The 27,802-nt window shown below is 40.9% G+C and overlaps 1 protein-coding gene across 7 annotated transcripts in view; it reads right to left on the bottom strand.

Annotated features, from left to right (window-relative positions):
* Positions 1 to 289: 289 nt before the first annotated feature.
* The window catches only part of LOC108107737 (band 7 protein CG42540), a 36,875-nt gene continuing 9,362 nt past the window's right edge, over positions 290 to 27,802 (bottom strand). For 3 of the 7 annotated variants that reach the window (XM_017215392.2, XM_017215390.2, XM_017215391.2), the window contains 8 exons: positions 15,550 to 15,585; positions 14,616 to 14,725; positions 14,043 to 14,115; positions 13,386 to 13,468; positions 6,177 to 6,380; positions 4,960 to 5,015; positions 2,943 to 3,123; positions 290 to 2,864 (listed from right to left, as the gene is read on the bottom strand). In XM_017215392.2, coding sequence (XP_017070881.1) covers positions 2,541 to 2,864; positions 2,943 to 3,123; positions 4,960 to 5,015; positions 6,177 to 6,380; positions 13,386 to 13,468; positions 14,043 to 14,115; positions 14,616 to 14,725; positions 15,550 to 15,585 — 1,067 coding nt within the window. In that variant the 3' untranslated portion in view covers positions 290 to 2,540. Of the gene's footprint in view, positions 2,865 to 2,942; positions 3,124 to 4,959; positions 5,016 to 6,176; positions 6,381 to 13,385; positions 13,469 to 14,042; positions 14,116 to 14,615; positions 14,726 to 15,549; positions 15,586 to 17,142; positions 17,274 to 17,771; positions 18,561 to 27,802 lie in introns of those variants that run through there. The other 4 variants (XM_017215388.2, XM_017215389.2, XM_017215394.2 and 1 more) reach the window with 4 other exon arrangements.

The raw sequence follows: 27,802 nt of genomic DNA, 5'->3' as shown, positions 1-27,802 counted from the left end.
GATGAATTTTTGTATATAAACTTGACATAACATGTAGAAATAAACGAGAAATTAAATTGAATCCATAATACCGACAAAACTAATAATGAATGATTTTGCGGCAGCTGAAACGTAAAATAAAAACAAAAAACAAACAAAGAACAAAAGCCATTGGCGGCGCAAGCGGCACGCGAGGCATTAACCACAACAAGAACACAAAATTTCACAAATTTTTTATACAAACTCTGCGGCAATCAAATTGAAAGATTTAAAAAATTTTTCAGCCTTTTGCCTGGGTATAGGCGTGTTGCATGCGCTGACATCGGTTATTGCCTAATAATAACACACACGAATTGCAATGTCTGATGAATGAATAATTATAGAAATAACAACCGAGAATTGTCATGTACGGGCGGATAATGGTTTATAATACGCAGATTCACGAAGCAAATATGAATGGAAACTGAATTTAGCCGATGAAAAATGATGGAAATGTGTCCGTTAAGTCGGTTAGGTGTGTAATGCATAATACAAATAATAATGATAATAACTAATAAAATTGAAAAATATGTAATAACTAAGAAGTGTGCGTTTTCATTATGGTTATGGGGCTTGACTTTAAATACTTACCAGTTTATTATCTGATTTAATAAGAAATAAAAGCCTTTTGTTTTTCCTTTTTTGGATACCAAAAAAGTTGAAGAAATTTTTATTGTTCCTTTACACATATAATCTAAATCGTATGTGGATAATGAAATCGTTTCCGTTTAAAAATTGTTCAAAGGCAAAATTGTACATAATATGTAATTCGTTATGTTTGTATATGTATATATAATTAATTCAATAACACTTTGTTTTTTGTTTAATCCATGAAGTGCGCTAAAAAGTAAACGATTTTGTGTTTTAGATACATCTCACTTTAGTTTCCTTCCTTCTTCTGTCCGTTTCTGTCCGATATCTACTGAGACTTACTACTAACGCTGTTAAGTAGCCACTTGCTACTTTGAGAGAGAGCTTGACGTCAATTCTTCCTTTTATTGTTGTGTTTGTGTGTGTGTTTGTATATATTGTGAATATCGATAGGAATATTCAATTTTAATTAATGGTTCGTTCAATGCTTAATTGTTCTATTTATTTGTTTATTGTATGTACAATAAATTCGTATTACTCTTATTTATTGTTTGGCATTCGTATTTTGGACCTACGAACATTGATTCGACCGATACTTGTTGTGGGTTTAACTAACTTGTAACAGTTTTTAAAGACCACTTGATCGATCGGTCTATATAACAACTGGATTAATTCCAGTTGAAACAGATTAACAGTAGGAATGTTGGGGTGTACCATATAAGTACAACTGCTCGTAACTAGAGTTATTAAAGTCCTATAAAGTTTTAATTGGTTTATGGAAATCAGTACATTTGCTGTATACCGGCTAACTGATGTTCATTGTTAAGTATACAGCAAAGCGCACTCTAATCGAGAATACATCAATAATTAACAGGAAAAACATTTACAAGCGCCTTGATATTATGTTTCGACGCAGGCCCGTTTCCTTACTTGAGTAGTTTCATCATAAGGGGGTAGAGAGGTTTATTTAAATTATATATTAACTAAATACTTTAACCATCATTTAAGGAAATGGACCTTCGTTGAAGGTAAATAAAAAAGTTCAACGATCAGTGGATCACTCAGCGTTCGGAGTGAAAATACAAAACCAAACCAACCATTTTTGACTATTACGAATTTTGCAATTCGAGACTTTCAAAACTGGTTGGTTTTAGAATTCTCACCTGAGCGATCCGCAGACCGTTTAAAGTATTATATTTTTCTGACAATAAGTATTTTACTTTGATTCTGAATGTTGTGTGGTAATATCTCAATGCACCGCTAGAACTACGTTTAATATTTAGAATTGCATTCTCTGGTCGTAAAGCTACAAATATTAAACTCTATCTTTCGTCTCGTATGAAACTATTCTAGGCTTTTGTATTTTCGTATCTATTTGACCACAGATCCCTTATCACTTCCTTCCGAAAGGATCTGCTGTCGGCTAACGCATTCGAATCGCACTTATCGGTGTTATGAACTAAGTTTTTGATTCTCATGAATCGTTGTTTCCGTTGTTTTTTTTTTTTGGTTTAAGTTTAAAATGAACTGCACAAGTAAATTATGAGTTAAATTTTGAAGTTTGTTTGTCATCAACTCCAGGAAAATGCATTTATCTATATTTCCTCATTAAAAATACTTATCTCAATTCCAATCGCCGAAGCTAAGTATCTCTTAAAATGTGTACCGGAATACACATCTTAAGTTTGACGTGAGATATTTAGTTCAGAAATGAAACCCTATATTAACGACCGAAGAAACATGCGTGTGTTCCCAATACATGTTTATTCTATCGATATAATAACTATTTTTCATGAGAAGATAAAGATGTTTCGATATCCCTGAAGTATATTTGTAAACAAACTTCAAGCATAACCCCAGCACATTCTGCTGACTTTGTGCAAGGCATTTTGGAGTCGACAAGGCCGAACCTTTTATGATCTTAAGCTGATTTACATGGCTGATGAGATCTGCTGCCCTTGTTGATACAGCTGATCTTGTTGCTGCTGTTGTTGCTGCGGCTGTTGGTATTGCTGCGGCTGCTGTTGCTGCTGCTGCGGTTGCTGTTGCTGCTGGTACTGCGGCTGTTGTTGCTGCTGCATTTGCTGTTGCGGCGCCAGTTGCAAGGGCGGCGGTGTATTGCCAATAGCTGCCGCAGCTGCACGGGCATTCTGTTGCGTGGTGGCCTCGGTGGTCTTGAGGAAATACGTTATTAAATCGATGGGCAGCGGGAAAACAATGGTCGAGTTCTTCTCCGCAGATATGGTATTGAGTGTCTAAAACGATTTAAGGTTGTAAATCAATAAGAAATCCTCTTTAACACCCCCAGATAAATGGAGATGTCAGTGACCCACCTGAAGGTAACGCAGTTGAAGTGCAGCCGGCGAATCGCCAATCACCTCAGACGCTTCTCGGAGTGCCCTCGACGCCTTCTGTTCTCCTTCGGCGGCGATGACTTTGGCGCGGGCTTCTCGGGCAGCCTCTGCCTCGGCGGCCATGGCTCGCTGCAGTTGCACTGGCAAGCGCACGTCCTTGCTGCTCGGTCGATGGAGAAAATGAGATTAGCCAGCGTGACTTGCAGATAGCGGAAATACTCCTAATTCAAAGCTAAGACAAGTTTTGCATTCGCAAAATTTCAACACTCAGAAAAATGTGCCTCACATGCTAACGAGAATCTTAATATACCTCAAGAAGTCTTTGCTGGTTATGATCCTTTAACTTTTTAGTGGTAAAAACCATGATAAATCTCAAATTTGAAGATTTATTTTTCCAAGTGTTTTTCCTCAGGAATTTGCGTATAAAATTGAAGCCATCAACCCAAATGTGCTGAGCTGGATGCTAATGTGGCCCTCAGCGTAATGTAGCATCTTTAATTCAAATGCGTTCGCGGAAAACATTTTTTACGACCAACGAAGCGTGAAGTTTAATTTATCAAGTGATATTTATATCGCGCTATTTGTCGAAAATTCAAATCGAGTTATATAACTCATAAACACTGCAATTTCTCGCATCGCTTTATTGGCCATTTGAGGAAGTTATAAACCAGCTGATCAATATCACAACACAACCAAGGAGAGTCAAAAGGAGATGCAATAATGAAAAATTCAACAACTGCCATAAAATGAAAACGTTTTCATGGCAAAACGGCCAAGTTTTTGCCATTTGGGGGAGTTGAAGTGGCAACTTTTTCGGTGGGCTGGGGGCGTTCATAAAGGTAACAGCCGCAGCATAACCACAACAACAACAATAATATTACCAACAACACGTCAAGTTGTTGCAGCTGTTTTGACATGGCCAACACACCAACAGCAGCAGCACCAGCCGGGTCTTCTAGGCCGCCATATTGTTGGCCATGTATGAGCATTTGACATGCCAACGTCACACACTTGGCGCTGCGAAAAACTGAAGCTGACAAAGTAGCCACTTGCCCCCTCTCACCCACCAAACCCCCCGCACGTGAACGGCGAATAATAAATTATAACAACAGGGCCTCGGTGACAGCAGACAAAGGGCAGCAGCTCCCACACTTTCCGCCCATCAGGCAGCGTTATTGTGATAAATGCCCGGAAAAATGGTAAAACAAATAAAACAAATAACCAACAAACTCGAGTGCTGTGGCCTTGCTGGGGCTATGACAGTGCTGGCGGGGCTCAAACTAGCCAATTTAAATGTTATATAAGCTGGGAATTACTCGGAAGACTCTGGAGACCTTAGTCAGCACAAATAAGAGGGGGCATTCTGGGATTTCATAACGTTATTATAGAAGCTCTGAAGGGGGATACTCAATTTGTTAGATGAAAATGTAACGAAGAACGGCTTGTATTCTTTGATAAAGGAAAATAGTTAGCTTAAGAGGTAAACTAATTAAAGTCGTAGCAAGTTTTCTGTTTTATCTGTTTACACTTTTAGTTTCCCATGAAAACGTCATTAAATATTAACTTTGAATTCCAAATTCTAATGGAAAAACTCTTCCCAAAATAGTTTAATTTGGCATGCAAATGTGTCAGTGGAGCAGACCTCTTTAACCTTATTTACCAGCTGCTAAATTTTAGAAATCTCTGTCAACTCTTAAAACCGTTTAACTAGAACACAATATAGATTTCCCCTTAACACTGTCCCTAAAGTGGGGATGTAAAAATCGAAAAACACTAAAACTAATCCATTTAGTTTAAAGAAATCACCCCATGAATAGCACTAAAGAGCAAAGCTCGCCATATCCTTTAGAGCATATCAACTTCGACTTGGCGAGGTGAAACGTTTATAACATTACTTTTATAGCTTGACATAGAAACTTTTCCAGGTTGCCACTACTGCAAGTGTTGTTTGGTTGTGTATATGTGTGTGTGGGGGTAAAAAAGCTGTGCTACTTACATTTCAACACGTTCAACTTTGATGCCCCAGGCATCGGTGGCTTCGTCGAGTTGAACCTGTTTATGATTGGACGCCAGGTGGTGGTTGAGTTGGGTGTAGACGTTGGTTTGGTCGGTTTGGTTTGGTTGGTTGGTTGGTTGGTTAGTTTGGACGGTTAGTAGGTGGATGAGCCGTGTGAGAAATAGCAGTAAAAATACATTAGTTTTTGTTTACACGCGTTTTTCAGGTCGTTAACAGTTTTGTTTCGGTTTTGCTTTTATTTCCCAACCCTCTCCCCTTGCCATCCTTGCATTTTTCCACACATTGTTTGTGGGTCGTGCAGCATCCTTGAAATGAAAAACTAAAAATGCAGCACTCGGCATCGTCGAGAAGAGCGGGGAGTCCAAGGAGGTGGAGCCATGGCAACTTGGCATTTTGCACATGTTTGCACATCGACGTGCACCGCTGATGCTGATGCTGCTCGAGATTTTCGCCTGATTTTGAACTATTTTTCATATGGCATGGAAAATAAATAAATAAAACGAACTACCCGTTGCTACCACCAGACTTTTGCCATAGAATTTGGGTTAAGTTGGCAGCTGCTAAGATATGCGGCTCGTAACTTCATAGTCACCGCTCGCCTCCCCGGCCCGGGTTGCCTTTTCAATTTGTAGCTATGAAAAAACGCTTTGGCTCTGAGATTATTTTCATGCCAGGCACGGAGCCCAGACAGACTTCGCCTTTGGCAGCTGTTAAATTTTGCAATTAATATTTCGCCTTCGGAGTTTCACCGCAAAACTTTAAGGTTTATGCTGCATAATTAGTAGGAGAGACTTAAATGTCATCTGTCAGCAGAAGGAACTGGCAAGTAGCTGACTGCCTGGCTGCATTTATTCTGCGTGGATTTTCTCGTTTCCTTTGTGCACAGGAAGAAAATTCTAGGAATGAAGACGAGATAAGTGGCATTTGAAACGGGTGCTTAAAGGGTGGTCCCAATGATAAACCAACCAAGAACAATGATGCTTTAAGTTCACACAGCTATTTTTTCTAGTTTATAATTTCATATTTTTCGTTCCCGATTAATTTTCTTTCTATGTATATTTCTTTATGACGGCATACTAAGTAAATTAGAGGAAGAGCAGCTCGATGGAGTCGCGTCGTTTTTAGAGAGATGGGGGAGAGAGAGACTTTGTCGGCGGGCCGGGCCAACTGGCAACTGTCAACTGTTTTGAACTCACCTGCATTGTGCCGGAAATCGTCATACGCTCGCTGAGTATCTCATGCAAATGCCGAGTTCCCATTGTGTTTCGTAGAGTAGTCTGTGCCAGTAGCCTGGTCGAATGGTGAGCATTCTCCACGTTCGCGATAGAGACCGTTGCATTTGATACCCGATAGTAAACCACTGCATCCACCGAAACCGTAACGCTATCCTTTGTGAGAACCTACAAGATGCAGTGGGTATTTTGTTTGGGGACATTGCTTTTTTTTTTAACTTTTTTGTTTTTTTGCTTTCTCTATTGTTCCTGCTATTGTTGTAGTTGGGTCTGTTAGTTATTTTTATTATTCGCTTGTTATTGTTGCCAACAAACACCTTCACAGACGTACAAGAAAAAATGTGCGTATATACAAATAGACGCGCTTTGAAAATTCGCGAGTATATATACACATGTGGGTGGTACTATGGTGATAAGCTAAGCATTTTGTATCTGTATCTGTATATCAGTATCGGTGGCTGGCCAGCTTGTGCTGTGCACTTTATAGCCAAGAAAGAGGTTGCTATAATGCGAATGCACTTGACTCGAACGTTGTTGGCTGGCTGCCTTGCTGGCTTCTTTTTGCCGGGGTCGCTTTTCTCTAATAGAACTAAGTGCAGGGAGTGCAAAAGTTTTGCCACAGACCAAAGGACCGACAATGCCGAAAGACACACAAACTCACACTTTTGCTCACACACACACACACACACAAAGGCAGTGCTTTCATTTTGATTATTGCATCTGTGTCTGTGCATTTGGATTTTGCATTTGCATTTTGCATTTTGCATTTGAATGTGTATCTGTGTTCGTGTTGCTGTGCATCTTTGTGCGCATCCCAAAGTCCCAAAGCCTTTTCACATTGTTTTGCATTCAGCGAACTTTATTCGGTGGCAGCGAGAGTTATCCTAGCAATTTGCCGACACAAGTTTTATGTGCTCGAGTGGGATTCGATTATCTGCGCAATAACGATACGTGGAGCAAACCCAACAGCTTGGAGGTTACAGTGTATAAGATATGGTACAGAGAGTTGGTAGGTTCAACAAATTATACAAGAACACGTGTGAACGGCGCAAATTATAAGCCGAAAAAGTACGAAACTCAAAAAGTTAATCAAACTCAACAACCAAAGAGGCATTAAATCGTTTGTAGAAAAGGTCTTACATTCTAGCAGGGGAGGAGAAATAGTGTGGCAAAGGGGTTTGGTTTGGTTTGGTTTGGTTTGGTACAGGGGAATAGAGATATATGTGACGGGGTCGTGGGCGGTGTTATGTACACATTTCTTGTGGATTATTCCATTCTGACCGCAAGTTTAGTGGCCCTGCCCCAATGGTGTCAGCTACGGTTCATGATGCCCAAATCGAATTCTCGAAATTTTATTTTTCTTCTCTTCTTTCGGCCGAGGGCCCTGCTCGCATAAGTTGGCCGAACTTATGCCCAACTAACTCCCCGCACTTGCACACAAGTACGTGTGTGTATATAGCAGTGGTAAAAAGTTGCTCCCTCAACGACGGAGCGCTTTACGTTTTATGACCTGCCCAAACATTGTTCGGCGTAGTCTAGACCGCTTTTTACGGCCTCTCTACAAAGCTGAAGCTGTGGTGTCAATGTTGTTTAGTGTCATCGTTTCCACTCGGCCAGTTTCGAGGGTTTTCCATGCTTTGCCTATTCCGCCTTTTGTGGGCGAACTTTCGGCAAGGCAAATCTCTAGCATTTTGCATGTGAATCAACTGAAATGTGAGCAGCAGCCACAGCAGGATTCTGGAGAAGTAAAAAGACTGGCTAGAAAATATTCCAGCAAATCCAGTTATGCATTTGAGTTTGGCAAGATTTATTCTATTTGTTCGGCGAGGATAAATGGTGCTCGTTTTGAAAAGTTTAAAGCCGAGGGTGGAGTAGTTTTATTATAAAATGAAGCTATTTTTTGTTTTTTGTTACGATATTTAACAAGCTTTTAACTAAGGTAATAAAGAAGTTTCTGGACTGCTGCCACGGGGCGTATGCGTTATATTGCAGTCATAAAACCATGTTTATTGATTTTAATTTTGGCTTTCTCTTAGGCAGTTTTTCATTTTATTTACTATAAATTCCTTTGTTTCACTAAAACTAAACTGGTATTAAATTTTCTTTTGCAGCTGGCACAACAGTGCGTATGCTTAACTAAGGGAAGAACCTGTTAATCTCCGATTTCAGTTAGCAATTAGGCCTGCAAGCATTTTTGTGATTCACATACCTCATTCAGCTTGCACTAGGTCCAAAAAGCTGGCTTAAACAAATAATCCACAAATTCAATTGGGCATTGTGTGTGCATTGTATGGAAAATATAGTAGATCTGGGCCCTTCGCTCTGCATACCTTCGCATAATCATGCACGATTCACTTCATTATGAATGCCGTTCGGAGAACCAAAGCCTGCTGCCTGTCCATGGACGAAGCTCTAAATCAATTTGGCTCGAACAATGGCTTATTATTTCGAACAATAGTTGAAGGGTGGCAATTGGGCGGTGGGTTCTTGTGGGTGGTAGTGGATGGGTGGTGGTTGTGAGCTGTGTTTTCAGGTGGAGTGGAGTGATGCAGAAGAGTGGGTGGGATAAGTCGCTTGTTCATTGCATTTTACAGATTAGAATTGAATGAGCAAACGTTCTGGGGAATCAATGATGAAACCATGGAAACAAGAGCAGAGATATATAGAGATAGAATAGGGGGGAATCGGAAGTGAATGAAATGAAAATTCCAAACGATAGTTTATACACTGTAACACCTAAACTAATGAGTTTTCAATAAACATAATTAGGTTATTTATTACAATTTGCACAGTTTATGCTGGGTCAGCACTTGAATCGATTTTGATTGTTTTTCAATTTCTTTTTTTGTATTTTTTCAATGGGATTCAACTGAAAATGTCTTTCATTGAGCTACCGACTACAGCTGAGTGAGTGATAGAGAGAGAGAGCGACAGTTGGAAAGAGTGAGAGTTAGTCGGAAATATAGTTGATTAGCCTTTAATTCATTGGGTTTTCTTTTTTAGATATATATAGATATATAGCTAGAGCTCCGAACTTTGGTATCTAAGTATCTTAGAGTAAACTATAGCCTAATCTAGGGGGCAACTACTGATGCTGATGCTGTGATGCTGGGACTTGCTCTAGCTCTAGCTTTAGCTTGCTGTTCACATACTATATAGCTACTATATATATTATAGTCACAATTACAGTTACGATACTAGCGCGTTTTTTTTTATTTGGCGGGCGGGCGGCGCTAATTGGTAGTTAGTTTTCTTTTTCTAATGCTCTGGCTTTTTGGCTTTTTTGGCCTGCATGCGTGCAGGAGTTGAGTTACCACTTTTTAACAGCTTAAACCACGCAAAACACACATAGATGAACTCGACATTATATGTATATATGTATATTCGCTGTGCGGATATATATATCGCATATATACAATGTGTTTTCTTGCATTTTATATATTGGGAGGGGTGCGTCCTTTCGCTTGTGCTCAAACAAATCAAATTTTAACGATTTAATTAGTTAGTTTTACAATACATAATTGTTGTTGTTCTTTTTGGACGGGGTGGTTAATTGTTTTTTTCTTTGGGGTGGTGACTATGTCTTTGTAAAAACTAAAAGCTGTTCATGAAGGTGTGTGTGTGTGTGTGTGGGCGATCGTGTAAACTAAATGGCAAATGTTTGATGTCTGTGTGTGTGTGTTATCTTTTGTGTGGTTTACTTATATTTTGATTTTTACTTTTTGTTTTTCTAGTTTTTACCAACTTTGTAAACAATCTGTGGCTGGTATTTGGTATGGTTTGTATTTTTTGTTTTTGTTTTTGTTTTCGTTTTCGTTTTTATTTTCGTTTAAGACAGTTAGAAAGCTTTTTAGAATAGACATTTATGGAAATATATATTTAGCATGCTCTCAAAAATTATTCGAACGCTTAACCGAACAGGGGAGAGTGGGGGGTTTATCAAGTAAGTGCATTTTCATAGTAATTTTCTTTTTTTTTTTTTTTGGTGTGAATTGTTTTGAGGGTTTTGCTTTGGTAATTGGTTGATAGTTTTTGGTTCCGGTTCTTATATAAGGTTTTGCTAAACAAAACTTACATAGCTCATAAAACAAAATCAATATATATGTAGATATATAGAGACAGACAGAGATAGAGAGAGAGACAGGTAGTTATATAGTTAATATATAGAGCGTGGGTAAGATAGACAGTCAGATAGAGACAGAGACATATAGATAGATTAGGCAGAGAGAGAGAGAGATAGAGAGACAGTGAGAGATCGGTTTGTGGCTGCTTAGCAGGAGAGTGAGCAAGACAGATGTTGTAGACAGAGAGAGGTATATAGATAGACAGATTATAATTTTTGTGAGTGGTAGGGGGTGCAATTAAGAGTGTTTCTGTTTGGTTTTTAATGGGGTTCCACTTGCATTTTAAGCTACGCAAGACCTAAAGTTTTTTGGGTTTTTTTTTACTGTGTTTTCTGGTGTTCTTTGCTTGGCTTTGTGTAGGTGGGTTGGTCTTGAGGAATTTGAGTTAGTGTGAGTGCTGCACCCTGTGTTCAGTGAACAAACATTTGACATTCATTTCTTCATCAAGTTTTCTTTTTGGACAGACAGAGATAGAGGTAGACAGTGAGTGACAAACAGAGAGAGAGAAAGGCAGAGAGAGAGATAGTTATAGAGGTAGAGGGGGTTATGTGTGCGTGTGAGAGAGAGAGAGAGAGCCAATGCGTAATGCGTACAGTTCTTTTGTGGTTTTGCCCCGCCCCCGCCCACCAATTCGTTTTGCATATGCATATGTGGTGCTCGGCTGAACACAGAGAGATAGATAGAGAGAGATAGAATTTTCAGTTGATATGCATTCTGGCACTTTTGCTTTGATATTTTTTTTCATATTTTTTGTTTTAATTTTTTTTTTTTTTTGGGTTTTTCATTCATTCCTAATTGCAGGAGACAATCAGAGCTTTAACTATGCAAATTGTAATAACTTGAAGTTAATGTTCAAAAGACATCAAAAACTAAATACGATTACGATAACGATTACGATAACGATACGATTCAAAAGGAAAAGAAAACCAAAATGAAAAATGAAAGTAAAACGAAATGATGCGCAAAAATCGCATTTCGTATGCACTTAAAAGGGAGATTTTCGGGTGAATGTGTATGTAAATCTGGGCTTGTATGTGTCTTTTGCTGTTTGTGAATAATAACAACGTCAACGAGAGATGGTTTTTCGGGATTTTGTTCAGTTCTTTTTTTCTTTCTTTTTGATTTCTTTTTTTTTTTATCCTTGCTGCAGTGGCCTTCATGCGATTTACACAAAAAAAAAAACAGAAAACAGAAAACCGAACAAACTCAAATGGAACACGAAAATGCTGGCGGATATGCAAAAAAAAAGGAACAAAAATAATAAAGAACGGGGGATATTTTTTTGGCTTTTGTGTGTGAGTTTCTGTATATGAGTGTGAGTTTGCTCCACGTGACGTCAGCAAGATGTTGTAAAAGCCAGCGGATTGAAATCGAACCAGTTACCATTATTTCTATCTTAAAATTCACTTTAGCCTCGCTTTTTTCACATCGCCATATTTCATTTAAGTCTGCCAAGCGAACAATGAAATATGCACAGGTAAAAATGAGAAATGTGTGGGGTTCTTTCGGTGGGGTTTTCGTGGGGTTGGGCTTGATTGGGATAAAAGATCAAGTAAGCGAACTAAAGGATGAAAAATTCCCAAAAATAAATGGAGCGCGTATCTTGATGAGACTCCAGTGTATCAGTGTGTGTGTGTGTGTGGCCAGGTGATTTTTTCCTCTGTGTAAGAGTGTGTGTGTGTGTGTGTGTGTGAGTTGTGGCAGTGTGGTTGAGTGCACACCAATGGCAATAATAATAAAAATTCTGCAACATTGTTCAACTTGAATACGACAACAAGTACCATACAAAGTATTTAAAGTATATATATTTATATATATGGTATTTATATAGGATACAACAAGACTACCAACAACAACAACAACGAGAGAGAGTAGAGAGAGCAATGTATTAGTATGTGTGTTAGTAAGTGTGTGCGGTTGTGGGTGTTAGAACCACTTTTTCCTTTCTTTTTATGTTTTTTCTTTTTGTTCGGATAAAAACAAAATGAACTGCAGCCACTCGAAATGGTGGGACGAACAAAATTAAATAAACTATAAATGTGGTTTACAAAAATGGTTTTCTTTCACTTTGCTGTTGATGATGTTTTTTTTTTTTAGTTTTGGTTTTTGTTTTGTAGTGGTTAGAAAGGGAGGTTTCTTAGCTGGTTGGGAAGTGGAGATAGATACGTTAATAAATACAGATAGCCATAGACATAGATATATAGATATAGATATAGATATAGAGTGTATGTAGAGAGATAGATAGAGGGGGATAGCAGGAAGACACAGAGAAAGAGAGAGGCTGCAGTGGGAAGAAAATCAAAACCGAAAAGAAATGGAACAAGAAAGTAGAAACCAAAAGTAAACACCGTGACATGCGACGACAACAAGAACGAGGGGGGGGAAAAGTCAAAGAAACGAGAAGACAACGTTGCGTATGCGTAATTCACGCTCCAGTTGCGCGTCCTGTATCCTTGTGTCTATATCTCTGTGAGTGTACGTATCTGTATATGTGTGTAATGGGTGTTTGTGTGGCTTTTTGTATATATGTGTGTGGGTGTCCTGTCAGCAGTTTCCACAAAACAACTCAGATTCCGGCTGTGCTCAGCCAAGCTTCTCTTGCGGATTCCGCCAACAGGGCCAAAATCTGTATCTTTTTAACTGGGTATAAGTGTGTCTGTGTGTTTATTTCGTATCCTTTATTTTTGGTCAAAGAAAACACAAAAAACCAGAAAATGCAACCAAAAAGAATTTATATATATATATAGTTATGTATATAACGGTTGTTAACAAACGTGTCGGCTGGAATAACTTGTGGCAAAAGCTAAAAGTTTAATTGGTTTCTGCTTTAGTTGGCATCGTTTTAAAATTGTCATGTGTATGTGGTCGTGTGGGTTTGGAGGGGACTTTTTCAAGAACATAAACTAAAAAGATTTCCACTTCTGGTGGTTAATAACAACAACAACAACATCGAAGATGGCAGCTTATGTGTCTGCCATTGCAGGTTGTGACTGCGTTTTTTTTGGTTTTTGGTTTTTCGGTCCCATCCGGAACTGTTGGCGGAACTTACCTCCTGCGGTGGCACATCGTAGGTGCGGGTACGTAAGTCCACACGGGCATAGGAGTCAATGCAGGGCAGGATGAAGAAGATACCTGCAATTATGGTCGAGATGGCTTAAACGCTCGTTACGAGATACTGAGGAAACTACACTGGCTAACAGGGAAAACAGAATAACACTATGAAGTGTAGGTAGAAAATAGTTCGTTCTGGTATCATAAATGAAATATTTTATAGGCAGAACCGTATAATGGTATAAATCCTATATTAAGAGGAACTAACTTTAACTACCACTATGTTCCAAGATCATTTTAGTTTTCAACAAAAGACAAGCCATCATTTTCAGTGCTTCATCTTGCTCTAGAAAATCATTGTGGCCAGGAAATACTTCAAAAATTATGCAAACTAGTGTCATGACTGTGAGAGAAGTTCACCTCGATTTGCCTAATCTCTTCCTACCTCGGAATGGGAGCACAAAAGCAGAGCACACGGACAGAGGCTGAGGTGCGCCCCAGAGTCGCTAATTTGGAGCAAGTGCAGCAATTAACACAAATTCTTGTCGCCAGCGAGCGGCACTAAAATTTGCATAGAATCGTTACCCCCTTAGCTTCCCTGCACACTCCTACCCACTGTTTTTCACCCAGTAAAACTGCACCGCTGAGTACTCACCTGGGCCCTTGGCACCGCCCTGCATAAGACGACCCAAACGGAAGATAACCGCGCGCTCGTACTCCTGCACCACCTGGAAAATGTGGCACGTGAGTGAAATGTTCATGAAATGAAATTGAAACTTGAGGAAATGCAAGGGATAGAATCTAGAGTTACCCTGGGAATGATAATTGTTTACCATTAAAGGCAATTAAGGTAAATTATCATTAAATCTTTATATATTTTATAAAAATTATATTAAAGGATGTTAAGAAGTACCAAATAAAACCTCATTGCTGCTAATGAGTTTGTTAACTTAAATTAACATTTTTCTTTTTATTTGCAAACAAATCTGTTAATCCGTAATGAGCTTAAAATGTGTAAGAAGTTCTCTTAATCCGCTTAAATGGAACAAAACTTATTGTTAAACATAAAATGTGGTTTAAATTTTGTTTAAAACAAAAGCCATGGGTCAAACTATCGAAGCTAAAGCTTCATAAATATTAATTTTTCCGTTCTCACTTGCTGTTGCTCATAAAACATAATGTAATTAGAAACCCATTAAAAATGCATGAAATTTAATGCATTACTTACCTTGAAGCAGACGAATAGACTGAATGGTAGCGTCATTATCACAAGAGCCACGGAGAGAAATATTAGCAATTTTCCGCATGTTGATGCCTTATCGCTGATTTCCTCGTCCGCTGCGAGAGAACGTGGCGAGAAAACGAGAAATTTTCTTATAAATACATGTAACGTAGCTGGATGGAATCAAGTGCTCAAAGCAAATGCTGCAAATTAAGGCTTAAGCTATAAATTCGTTTTGTATTTTCCTCGCTTTCCGTTGGGCCCTGTTCAGGGAGGAAAGTCAAGACTGTTACATGAATAATGCGCTCAGCATCAGAAAAGAAAAAAAAATATAAGAATGAAAAAATCCTTAAACGAAAGACCTCCGCATGGCGCATATAAAAATCGCAGACAGAATGTCGGAAAAAAATGCTGAGCAGAAAAAAAAGGCATATCTTCATTACGTAGTACTCGTATTACTTAAAGTTTAGCCAAAAATTGAAGTTTTGTGCGAGATATTCGTTCTTTTTTTTGGGGGGGCAACAAGTCGCCCATTTTGCTTATTGATACTTGAGACGCGCCATAATTTCGATGGGGCCCTCGTCGCCTCGTAAAAGTCAAAATGTTGTTCCCTTGGGGAGCATGGGAAAAAACTGTAGCATACTTAGGTGCGCTCATCGAGAAAATAAAGGCGGAGACGGAAATCGAAATAGAAATACAAGCAAACAAGGAGTGTGCATACATTAAAAGGAAATATCTCAGTAAATACTCATAGATAGTACATTTCAGTTAGCGATAGAGTTACACATAGAAAGTAGAGTATATTTTGTAACAGGTTAAAAAGTAGCTGTGTTTGTGTCTTGTGTATGTTTCTGTTTGATTTTGGCTGTAGGATGTGGGGATCTTTTTCTGTCATTTTTCTTTATTTTTTTTGGGCATTGTCCAAATTGGTGCGACTTACAATAGAGAAATCCATGTGAATGTTTTGCTTGTGTATCTGCAAGAATACGATAAATCGAACAATAAGAGAGAAATTAATTGGGGGTATGCTTTTCGGCTCGATCAGCAGTTAGCCAATTGGTGTGTTTGTTTTTTGTTTTTCTTTTTTTTTTTAGATTTTTCTGGGAGCTGGTTCTTGTGTTTCCGTCTTTTTTGAGTGCTCTGAGATCCTGGGAGATCTACTTAGCTGCTCCATGCCATGCAGTTTTTTTTTGGGGTTTTCTTTTTTGGGTTAAATAGCATGCTTCAACGAACTACGAACGAAATGAAAAACTAACTACGAACGCAAGAAAAATCATAAATTATTCATGCCACACATTTAAATGCTGTTTACGCGCTGCTGTTGCAGTTTGTTTGCCTTCTGGTTTTTGGTTTCCTGGCTTCCAGTTTTCAGTTACCAGTTAACCGGTTTTCGGGCTGCAGCTGCTGGCAATTAGCGGCACGGCACAGTTTGCATTTCAGTTTCAATTACAGTTCATTGAAAAGTTGCCACAATGCCAACACCCAGCAACGGCGACGTCAGCAAAGTGTTTTTAACGAGCTCTCACCCACTTACTCATACATACACACCCATAGACTTGCACTCACACAGACAAAACATGAAAAGCGACACTGGAAAAAGGAAAACTTTGATGGGCGAATCCTAGAGCCTGGCTAAGCCAACAAGCTGCCAAACATTCTGGCCACTTCCTCACCCACCTCACAAACTCCTGGCGTACCGCAGCAAACTTTTATTGAAATTGATTTTAGAATAATTGCGATTTGAATGTGCCAGGCGCAATCCGAGAGTTTTGCACGACGACGAGATGAAAGGATTTCTGGATTTGTGTGTAACGCCCGAGGCTGGTGACCGCAGACCTAATAGATTTATAGCTAAATTGCTTCTATAAAAATGATAAAAAGATGGAGGAAGAGCTGAAATGTTGCTACTGAAATTGTAATTAGGCGAAAGGGGATTTCTGACCTTAATTGCATCACCTTAAGCTAGGTTTAAGTGGCCTTTTGACTCAGTGAAATGACGTAGAAAGTGGTAGAAAAAGGTTGCAAAATAACTCTTTTCCATTTAATAGAAAAATGATGATATGTGGATGGGAGAGAAAACATTACCAACAGTAAAGAGAATCATGAACCATGATTCAAGCTAACTTAACTCGCCATTTGGACAGAAAATATTCCCCAACACAGGTCATTAATTCTATTAATTAATTTCTGCCGTTTGGCAGTTTTAAATAAACCAAAGAATGCCATATTTTATGGCAATCCCAACTACAGGTATCTATAAACGATATGATCGCAGATAATTATTTAAGCTTTCCACGGTAAAAAGCACTTATTTGGCCTCCTTTTTTGGCTGCTGGCTATTTAGTTTCTGTTATTCCATTTGTGTTGACCCCAACACACAAAAAAAGAGCTGAATTTACCTTAATGTACAATCTCAGAGAACAATGTGTGGTCATAATTTTTTAATGACCAGCCAACGGCTGTCCAGCTGCTCTCCGTTAACCCACTGAGCCACCCATTCAACCACCCGACCCACTCAACCCGCTCAACCCACCGCTCGCACGCCCACTCCTCCACTCCGCCCTCGCACCACATCAACGCATACGTCAGAGCGCCAGCCCCTGGCAAAAAAGCTTTGCTCGGGAAATAGGTCAGCTTGATGTTGCTGCTGTTGCTGTTGGTGTTGCTGCTGCCTCTGCCTCTGCTGCTGCTGCTATTGCTGCTGTTTCTGTTGCTGTTGCTGTTCATACTGATGATGTTGCTGCTGGTGGTGTTGCTGTGTTGTGGTGGTCCTTCGTCCTGGCATAAGTTAAAGCAATTTCTGATTGAATTTTGCATGGGAAATGCGAGAGAGAACTGAAGACTGAACGCTTTTCAGGCCCTAATGAAGCGATTAGCATGCATATGAAATGGCTTCGAGTATATACACTTTATAGACATTTATGTACAGTGTACACCTAACCTGATTAAGCACAGATACACAACATTCGGTCTATATATATATATAGGAAAGAAATACGTTTTTATACAAAAATCCGAATTGTGATTTGTGGCGTCTCTAATCAAATTTTGATGTGGCAAATGCAATAGCGAATATGTAGATGGCCTTTGGAGACCAAGCAACAAGTTCAGCCAGCCTACGGTGCACACTCAATATAAGAGCCACCTTTAAAATCAGCTCACCTCTTCGCGCCTCGGCCCGATGGATGGCCTGCTGCTGTTGGGATTGCTGCATTAGCGCATGATGACTGTGAGGCAATTGCTGCTGCTGCATCTGCTGCTGTTGTTGTGGTTGCTGCAGCAGTTGCTGCTGCTGCGGCTGTTGGTGGTGCTCGCGTTCCCTCAACTGTGGTTGCTGCAACTGCGTCAGTGTTTGCTGTTGTTGCTGCTGCTGCTGCTGCTGCTGTTGGTGCAGCTGTATCGAGGCATTCACAGGCAGTGGGGATGAGGCCACATTGTTGGATTGATGGTGGTGTAGATGGTGGTCCCTTTCTCTATCCCGCTCACGATCCTCCGATTGACTTGCGGCCGGCGCAGGTGGTGCAAACGTACTGGTGCTTGCTGCCAAGCGCCCGGACTGATGGTGGTGCGATTGCTGCTGTTGACGGTGCAGCTGATGGTCACGATGCTCCATGTCCATCATAGAATCGGGCATTAAGCCGCGCTCGCAAAACGACGCCAGTGCGGCGGCTGTTCCTGGCTGCTCCTGGTCAATCAGAGTGTCGACGTTGCTCTAGTCCAGTCTTGTCGTGTTCTAGTCCTGCATCCTGGCACTAGCTCTGTTCTTTTCCCTTTTCTTCAACACACACACACTAGCACAGTCACTACGGTTTCACACACACTAGGCTGAGCTAGTTTTCCAAGCTCTCTGTCCATTTCCTATCGGTGGTTCGCGCTCTCCTGGTTCAGCTACTTTCCGCTTCTGCTGATGCTAGTGCTGCTGCTGCTGCTACTGCTGCTGCTGCTGCTGCCTCGCTCGGAATCCAACTGAAAGTGCGCCAGCAGCCAGCATCCTTTTATATCCTCGCCAGCAGGACCTACGTGCCGAGCCAAAGCTCGCTCGCTCGCTCTCAACTTTGTTATCAGCCCACAAACCAGGATCAAAGAGCTTTTTTATGCCGCTCTCCCAGCTGCAGGTTGCAGGTGCAGCATCATAGCCCGAAATAGAGATTCAACTTTCACCTTTACCAGCTTGCACTGACCTTGCGCACTCCCCGAAACATTGGTCCCGGCTTGAACTTCAGGAACAAAGCTTTCTCTTCTCGCCAAGCTTTTCTATTTTCTGTGCGTTCCCGGCTGGGGAAATGCGCAACAGAGATGGAGAGATGTTGGTTTTTAGAACCCCCCAAAAAGAAGGGGGAAAGCGAGAGAGTGTGCGTGTACTAAAACAGGACATTCCCCTCCATACAACAACAACAACAAGCCGAACTCGTGTGTGTACAGGTGACAAACCTAATTTATGACACCTTCGACAACGAGAACGAACCACCTGCTCCACCACTCGCATCCATTGTAGTCAGACAAGAGTGCTCACTCTATGTTTGTTAACTGGCATGGAATGATATGAGCACCGGCAGCAACGGTGCCACACAACATCCTGGCCAGAAAAACACACATCCTGACACAGCCTGCCACGCTTGACTGCGAATTTCTAATGAACACACCTCCAAAGCCAAAGCCTGTCGAACTGTCGAATATTTTAGGTCACCTGCAGCTCCTGAGCTTTGCTTTGAGCTGTCAATTACCGTTTACGCTTCATTAAGCGCCATAAAGGGGGTGTCAAGGGATGGAGAAGTGGTTGGTGCAGGTAGCAGTGCACAAAGGAAAAACTCTTAATCAAAATTTATAACAATGTTGCTCTCATGAGCTGCCAAATATGATATATATAGATTTTTAAACTATACTATAATCGGGGAAAAACCATAACTTTATTATACTTCAAACTTCTTTTAAGAAATATTTTATGCGAAAACCCACCTAATTATCATATTTTTCTTCCTGTGCATAAGTGAAAAATAAACACGGGCATTCCCTGAAGAGCACGACGCGGGCATCCGATACACCGTGTCATCTGTCGCCCCACAGTGCGTATGAGTGTCATTATGTTTGACATTCATTCACAACACTCCAGAAAGGAGCACTCCATATTGAAGCAGGGCAGGGCAGTTAATTAATCTCAGGCTGTTGATTAATGTGCGGATTGATTTGGGTATTGCCACATATTCCCTTTCACAGACAAATGGGCCACTCGAGTCCTAGACTAGGTGCTTTATTATAGGGCAATCAAAGTGCCCTGGGACTCTGTGCCACACGTGCACACACATTTAGCACCAGATTGTAATCAGAGAAAGGACAAGCAATACCCAATGTGTTCCTGCCTTCCATTAAAGGTTAAATTTCGTGTTAGGAGTTATTAGCAATCGATTTTTGCTATCTTACTAACCTAGGAAGGTTCTTAATACCCTTGGGGCCTTTGGGAGAAAGTTGATTATATTTTCTGATTATTTTTTGATTATTTATTGATAAAATGATTACAAAGAATTAGTTGTATCTAAAAACCAAAGAAAATTCAATACTACAATATAACGTCATAGAAACTTTCAAAGAGTTCCCAAGATTTATTTTCGAGGCAAGCTCAAAACTAGTTTCCAATTTGATTTGCATTTTCTATTAAACAAAACTGCTTCATTCGGCCAAGCTAGATAAAAGCAACTGCAGGGAAAATTGAGCGGAAATAAAGTTGAGGTTTCAAACAGAATTTCACAGTACAATATGGCAAAACCGCTTCCAATTCCAAGCCGAATGTTTTGCCCCACCAAAGAGAATTTCATAGCAGTGCCAACGACAAGACAGGACTTCTTAACCACAACCGGATGGCAGTTAAGTGAGGCCCGCCCCTGGCTTTTATTTTCCCATACGCAGTTTTTATAGACAAACATAAAAACGAAGGCGGGCCATTTTTGCCTATCGAAAGACAAAGCTGCGAAAGCCATAAAAACGATTTGGTTCTTTTCGGGGAGGAGAAGAGCAAAGGCTTGCTGAGCGGTTTTCCTGTCAGGATTGCGAAATTGAGAACTGAGACGAGCGAATGATGTCACACACAGAGACTACACAAGAAAAACTAGACATAGGTCCACTATAAATAAAAGCAACTGATGATGGAAATTGGGATAGTTTTTCGCTTCAATGGTAATTTATTAACTTCAACTTAACTTGATGGAAGAATTTTCAATTTGAGATAGTTTTTTGGCTTCTTCCGAAGTATTCAAATTTAAGCACTCGTAGCTCTACTTATCATCAAAAAGATATATTTGTGATCTTAAATTTTAAAATTTCATATATGTTACTTTGAGAGAATTTCGGTGCAGGTCCAGGACTTTGAACCGAAAGTCCTGCGGCGCTCTGTGTGCGAAATTAGCCAGGCAAATATGTCGCACTTAACTGCTAACGGAAGTGTAGCAGCACGTCCACAGGGGAGAGAGGTCTGTGGGTGGCTTTAGGTGGGTGGATGGGTGATGCGAGATACGAGATGCGGCTCAAACAATGGCCGTCTGTGCAATTGTCGAGGCCCTAGGCAAGGGGTCAGGCGTTGAGATAACTGTCCCTATCTTTTTCAGTTCCCCCCTCAATTGTCGACGTTGGCTCTTTGCTGGCGGAGGGTGAGAGGCAGAGGGAGCAATATAGGGGATGTGTGTGTACGAGGATGTGACACAAATGCGTCGAATTATTGTCATATGAGGTCACTGTCCCTGTCGCGCAGTGAAAGTTTTCCGAGACACTCGGGCAAACAAACATTCAAGTCATTTTGTTTGTTTGCCCCGCTTGCCGCTTTTCTATTATAAGGGCCAGAAGTTAAGCAAAGTTTGCTCGAACATGGCCACAAGTACAACTCGTACTACGATGTAACTACCATGTATCTGCGGCTTGTTGCGAAATTCTAAAGGAGCCTGTTGAAAGGGCTGAGTCGGTGTGTATGTAGGTTGTGCGTTTGTTTCAGTTCCCCCGGAATCCGAATCAATTCGAGGAGAGTTACGGAAGACAGGGGACCCGTATATTCGTTAGCATTATGGCCGGGATCCAATGCTCCTTTCGCACTCATAAAATATGAATAGACGGGGTCGGGAATTTATTCGACACGGCCACAGTGTGCCGAATGAAATATGCCAGTTCAGTTTATGAAACTGATTGGGCAACGAGCATGGGAGTCAACTCGTCCTTCCCATCCTCAGCCTTCTCAATTTTTTGTTAAAGTTGTGGAACTGCGAAAAACCAACTTTTGCTGGAGATTCTCTAGATAGTGGTGAATACTTTTTTGGCTTTCATTATTTGCTTATACAGAGTGAAAAATATTGTTAACGCAAAACACGAAAAGGATTTTAGGACATTTAAGTTAAGTTGTCAACATTTTGAAATCCAATTCGTGATAGGTTAACTTTTGCCACAGATAGTTAGTGCAGAGTACTTAACTTTAGATATACATTAAAAAAAGGCATTCATTAAATACTTAAAAAACACGCAATACACGAAATATGTTTTAGTCAATTAAATTGCCACTTAAAACCACTTTTGATTCTTATCTTAGCAACAAATTTTGACTTCCCATCCTCAGATAATATTTCAAATTTTATAGCCCTGATTCTGGTTCAATTTCTTTCATTTAATATTCAATTTTGATGGTCAAATTTAAGCCGTTTGGCTTCCATGATTGTGATTGCTGTGCACTTTCAATCAATGGCCTTCATTAGAAGGAATATTCATCTTTGGCATGCGACTTGCTAAGTAGACCGACTGTCAGGCAGGACTATCACCCAATCAATAATTCATAACCACACATTGACGACGCATTCGCCGGGCAATAAAATGAAAAGCGAAATGAAAAACTGGCCAAGCAAATGCTTGCCAATAATTCAACGTTGGTTCAGGGTTTTCTGCCTCTATGTTCTGCTCCTGACTTTATCAATGGTGAATCGGATGGTGAATATATATATATATATATATATTGAATGATATATATATCATGCCCCTCGACCACACAATGAATGAATGCCAAACGGCGCCGAGCTTCGATGTCGTTGTCGATTTCGATGTCGCCGCCGAGTGTCGGACATTTCATCCTTTTCCCTTCCTTTTCCCTTTTGCCATTTTCCATTTGGCCTTTTCCTTTCTCCCTTTTAGCTGCTCATTTTTTCGCTTGATTCCTTGCTTTATTTTGGTGACTATCTTTCGGGCGGTTCTTCCACGCTCCCTCGATAATGTCGCTCCGCTGTCCCAGCGAGGCATGAAATATTTATGTCCCGCTCTTGGAACACTGTGCCCGGCATATTAAGCGTTCACATAAAGTTTATTATATAGACATATGCTCTGTGTGTATGACCAACGGAGCACGGAGCACGAAGCGCGAAGCACTTTATTTTAATTGATTTTTGCTGCGGACTCTTCACTTTACAGGGAATTTAAATAAAGGCAACTTGCCACAAAGTCTGCATTTTTCACGCTTCAATCATTTTCCTCATTACTGGCTGTTTACATGCTGATTTCGATAAGATTGAAACCCTTTCCAGCTATAATTAATAATTTTTGTGGGTCGTGGTTTTTGCTGTGCTGCTTACAGTTTTGTTCACTGGAAAATAATTTGTACACAGGGAGAAGTTTGGCTTTCTTCTTAGGAGTTTAAATATTTTATAATATTTTAACATCAAGGTTTAGTCTTGTTTTCCAACACGCTTTTTGCCAAATTGTTTCTAAAACCAGTTTAATTTTATGATACTCCTTTTTATCACTGTATGAGCTCACGCTTTGGTAGCCTGCTGATGTCAGCACCGCTGAGCCAACCACAACGAGAATTAATCAAACCCCTCATTGTTTGTCCTGCACAGTGCGCGATCAAAGGGCGTGCGAGGATAAACAGGGCGGGGTCGGCGGGGCTTACGCAAAACCAAAAGGATAAAGGCGAAAGGTGGTAGAGAAAGGTGGCACAAGGACCCGGGAATGGGGAGTCGGGATGGCTGCAAACAGCCAAGAGCTGATAACGTGACCAACTTGGAAATCAATTAAAGTGCAGCACAGGGACCGGCGATGCGAATTCCCTGGCCTGTGGTCGAGTGTCCTGGGCAACGGGGTGTTTGCTCCCTGGCTGGTAAAACTTAATTATGGCGGACGGATGTGGCTCTGCATGGTGCGGAACTATGTATGTGTGTGTGTGTGCCTGCACATGCCACGCCCACACACTGCGCTCATCCGCCCCCTCCTGTCCACTGCACTCCACTCCGTTTCCTACTTGGCGTCGACGAACACGCCTCGGCAATTTTTCGAACATATTTCTGCTGAGTTACACCCACTTCTCATTGGATTTCCCCACTTTTCCGGAAAAATGTCGCCCCAGCATTTCGAGGATTTAATTAAAAGCCCAGCAACTTAAAGATGCCTTACTGAGGATTATAAATTATAGTTGGAATTATGAGACTGCGACTAAATGGTTTATGATAATTGTGCAAGGAGGGAAAGCCTATGCTCTAGGAAGTCGTAAATTTGATTCACGGAAGCTGAGCAAGAACATTAAAACTTATGAAACTTAGAAGATTTAACTTGAAATTAAATTTAATACCTGATCAGAAACCCGCGTTGGTGCTTACCCCGATCGAACCCAAATCCAGTGGTGGATCCCGAGGCGGTGGTGTCGAGAGCCACTCGACGGGGCGAAACACTGGTCTCCCGCTGGCTACTGTGGTTACTGCCCAACATTGTGTGCCTTCCGGTGGTGCGTTGTGCCTGGTGATTCTGGTGGTGCAGAGCCCACTGGTTGTGGTGCTGGTGCTGATACTGACTGTGCTGGTGCTGTGGTGGTGCAGGTCGGCCGTGCCGCTGAGGTGGCTGTTGCATGCTGGTGGCAGTCGCTTGCCACAGGCTATCCGTACGGTCCGATATTTTGGAGCTTTACGTTGGACCTTGGCTGTTGGGAATTGAAGGTAATATTCTGCTGGTCCTGCCACTTGCTAATTGCCACACCGAAACTTTTGAGTCTAACTTTTTGGTTGAGTTTGCCACCGCTTTCGTTTATTTAATTTCCCCTTTAAGCAGCAAGCGCTCTCGACCAAAGAACTCTGTTAAAAAGTTTTCGGGCACAAAGTTTTCCGGCTGGGCTGGCTCTTTTCCAGGGGCCTTTCCCACAGTTTCCTCACTTAAATTAGGACAACCACAAAGGGAAAGCCACAACATCAACAATGTGCGATGCAGCAACGACTGCGATTGTCAAGTGAGCCGTACGTAAGATGGCGTTCCTGCTGCTGAGACTCATCGTAGTCCTCGATCCGGGGAGTCCTTAATCCCGTATCCTTAATCCGTAGTCCACCAACCGGAACACTAGCTCGAAGCAAGAAGCACCGGACACGAAGCGCACATACAAAACACGGAACACCGAACTCTGAACAGCGAACACGGTAAACTAATTTAATAACAGCACGCCTGGGGATATGCAACGTGCTGGTTGTCCGCTCTTCGTTTTCCACAAGTCCGGCGTAGTTTATAGACCAAACCGAACTGAGCGATGGTTTTAAACTTATTTACGTATTTATCGGGTAAATATAACCCCCTTTGTTTGTGCTTGGACAACAGTTGACAGTGGCGCGGTGGTTGGGTCAAGGAGTGGGCCACAATTTATGCTAATTGCCATTGACAGTGGACAAGTTAATAGCTCGCCAAACTACTGTTCGCTTTCCGCTTACGTTTTCAGCTCAAGGATGCAGGATGTGAACTGCCGGATGGGATGCCATGCCAGGCCAGATGTAACGGAGACCATTCGCTTTGATGCAGCGATTTCTTTGTTGGTGACAACCTCGAACTAGTTTACTTCGAACTAGATGCAGCCCCGAAATGTATATTACAATAAAAACACTGAGAGAAATTGCTTAATTGATGGGAGAAAATCTGTCTTAAGAAAACTTAACTGATTATTAAACCCACATTTTGCAAATCGTTTAAGCTAACAGCTTCTTTGCCTTCTGGTTTATATTTTATTATTTTAATAGCTATTTTTACAAGTGCATCTCAATCCCTTACCAAACCTCAAGCATTGTAGAAAATAACCCCCGCAACCGCCTTCATTATGCCAGCGTTCATTTGGCTGCCGCTGATGCTTTTGCATCAGTCAAGTCAAGACGAGTCAAGTCGACTTGAGTCAACTCGACCGCGTTGTCAACTGTCGCATCTGTGTTCTCCCTCTCTCTCTCTCCTCCCCTTCTTCAGCGAAAAGCGCCACCCTTTTTTGGGCCAGCAAGTAGGCCATTTTAGCATGTTCTAAGCCCGGTCCACAACGACTACAGGCTCGAGTCTCGACTTTCAACCGGTTGCTCCCGTGGGCAGAAAACAGGCACGAAAGTCACGCAAGGACTCGACTCTTGGCCATATCCTCGCCGATTCTCGGCTGGCATTTACATGCTTGCATAAACCTGAATATTTAATGCCTCGGTCCCCAAGAACTGTTGGCTCGTTATCTTTGTGTTTGTCAAATTGAATTGTAAATATTTGAAAGGCGGCAGTTTTCATTTGCCCCGCTGAGGGCCGAACTAATGCAACCGATGAGTTCAAGGCAACATTGGATAAACAGTCCGAGAATACGGGTATTGTTTGGTCAGCAAATTAAACAGACTGTGAAAAGGCGCATATCAGTTTCAGTAATAAAACCATTTATTCAAATGAAATCCTTTTGTGGTGTAATAATTAAAGACTGCATTGTTATTTGTTATGGTGGAAGCACATTTTTAATGATACAATATTCCCTTCTGTACTCATAATGAAAACAATAACATTATTTCATGATAAAATTTTAATCAAAATGCATTTAATAACAGCTCTGGATAGAAAAACTCCATTCTTATTTGAAGTGCACCCCAGGCAGTGAACGGAAATTGTTGCTTTTTATTTACCTTTTACTACCTGAAGCAGGTAATTGCATTTTCCATTTTAAGCTTGGCTAATGAGCAAAAACTCGTCTGCGAATTGATATAAATTGCACTAATTGGTTGCTTGTGTGTTTGCTTAAGCAGAGCCAACGAACCACCCAAACAGGCAATAAACTAGGCACATACATAGATATAAACCTTTGGCAACAAGTTAAGACTGGAAAGTCTGTAAAGCTGCTGTCCCTTTGGGTAATTATCGGAATACGTATACGTCCTGTTGCACCACGACGACATGTTAGCCGTTAGTGTCTCATGCTAACGCCACTTGTGCCAGTTGCATCGCCATTTGCCTTTTGTGCGTCAAATTAACAACTTCCGCATGAGGCCACACGAGCCACTTGCACCCAAATGCGTCATTTTCTGGGGGCTCCGTTTGCCTTTTGTCTGCCAAGCTGTATTGTCAGTGCCTGGCCAACTGCCAGAGTCTGGCTAAAAACTGACGAGACTGGAGCCGACAGGGCCTATTATTGTGCTTTAATGGCAGCTAAACTGGCGGGCCATTTGGCCAAGGGAGAGCGACACGCCTCTAAAGGCGACCTAATTAATGGCATTCTTAAAGTTTCCCCGTTACGAGTTAAGTGTTTTTTTTCCTACAAAAGGAAAAAGTATTTGGGAATTGTTTGCCAACTATTCAATACTCAATTTCCACCATTTAAATGCCTTGTTTCCGCTTGGCTCAATGTCCTTAGGGAATCCGAATCCGATCGATATGCAATATCCTTGCTCTCGACTCGACTTGGCCAAAATGCCTGGCATCTGCCGTAAAAGTTGTGAAAAATCTGTGCGCATCAAGTATGCTTCAAACGTATCATTTGAATCTGGCCAAAAGGGGAAAAATGCTCAGACATTTATTTTATTATTTTTTCTTCTTGGTTTCTTTTTTTTTTTTTTTTTTGGTTGGGAAAACTCATAACCGAAACGAGTGGGGAAAAACTTTGGCCTCTTACACAGAGGAAATTAAGATGGCTGTACTTGAAAGTGGAAGTTTGAAAGAAAATGTTGTCTTAGCAATTAAAGAGAAAGTAAGTTTATGTTGAGATGGTGAAAGCTTTTTGGAGTGCTCTTAATTTAGTTAAATTTTTGTAAGAAGTTTTTATGTTTTTTAGTTTTTTATGGAGTTTTTAATGTTAATCACAGATAAAGCTAATAAAATCTAAAAATATTTCAATAAATCATCTCTAAACCTCTTCTTTTTTCCGTGCATCAAAGTGAAAAAGGCTGCGCAAAGTTCTTCAATGAAAGACATAAAATATTTGC

This window comes from Drosophila eugracilis, unplaced genomic scaffold, assembly GCF_018153835.1.
Source record: "Drosophila eugracilis isolate 14026-0451.02 unplaced genomic scaffold, ASM1815383v1 contig_2088, whole genome shotgun sequence".
In the NCBI taxonomy this organism is placed as follows: domain Eukaryota; kingdom Metazoa; phylum Arthropoda; class Insecta; order Diptera; family Drosophilidae; genus Drosophila; species Drosophila eugracilis.
Note: the sequence above shows the minus strand (reverse complement) of the source record. Positions and strands in the feature narration are given on the sequence as shown.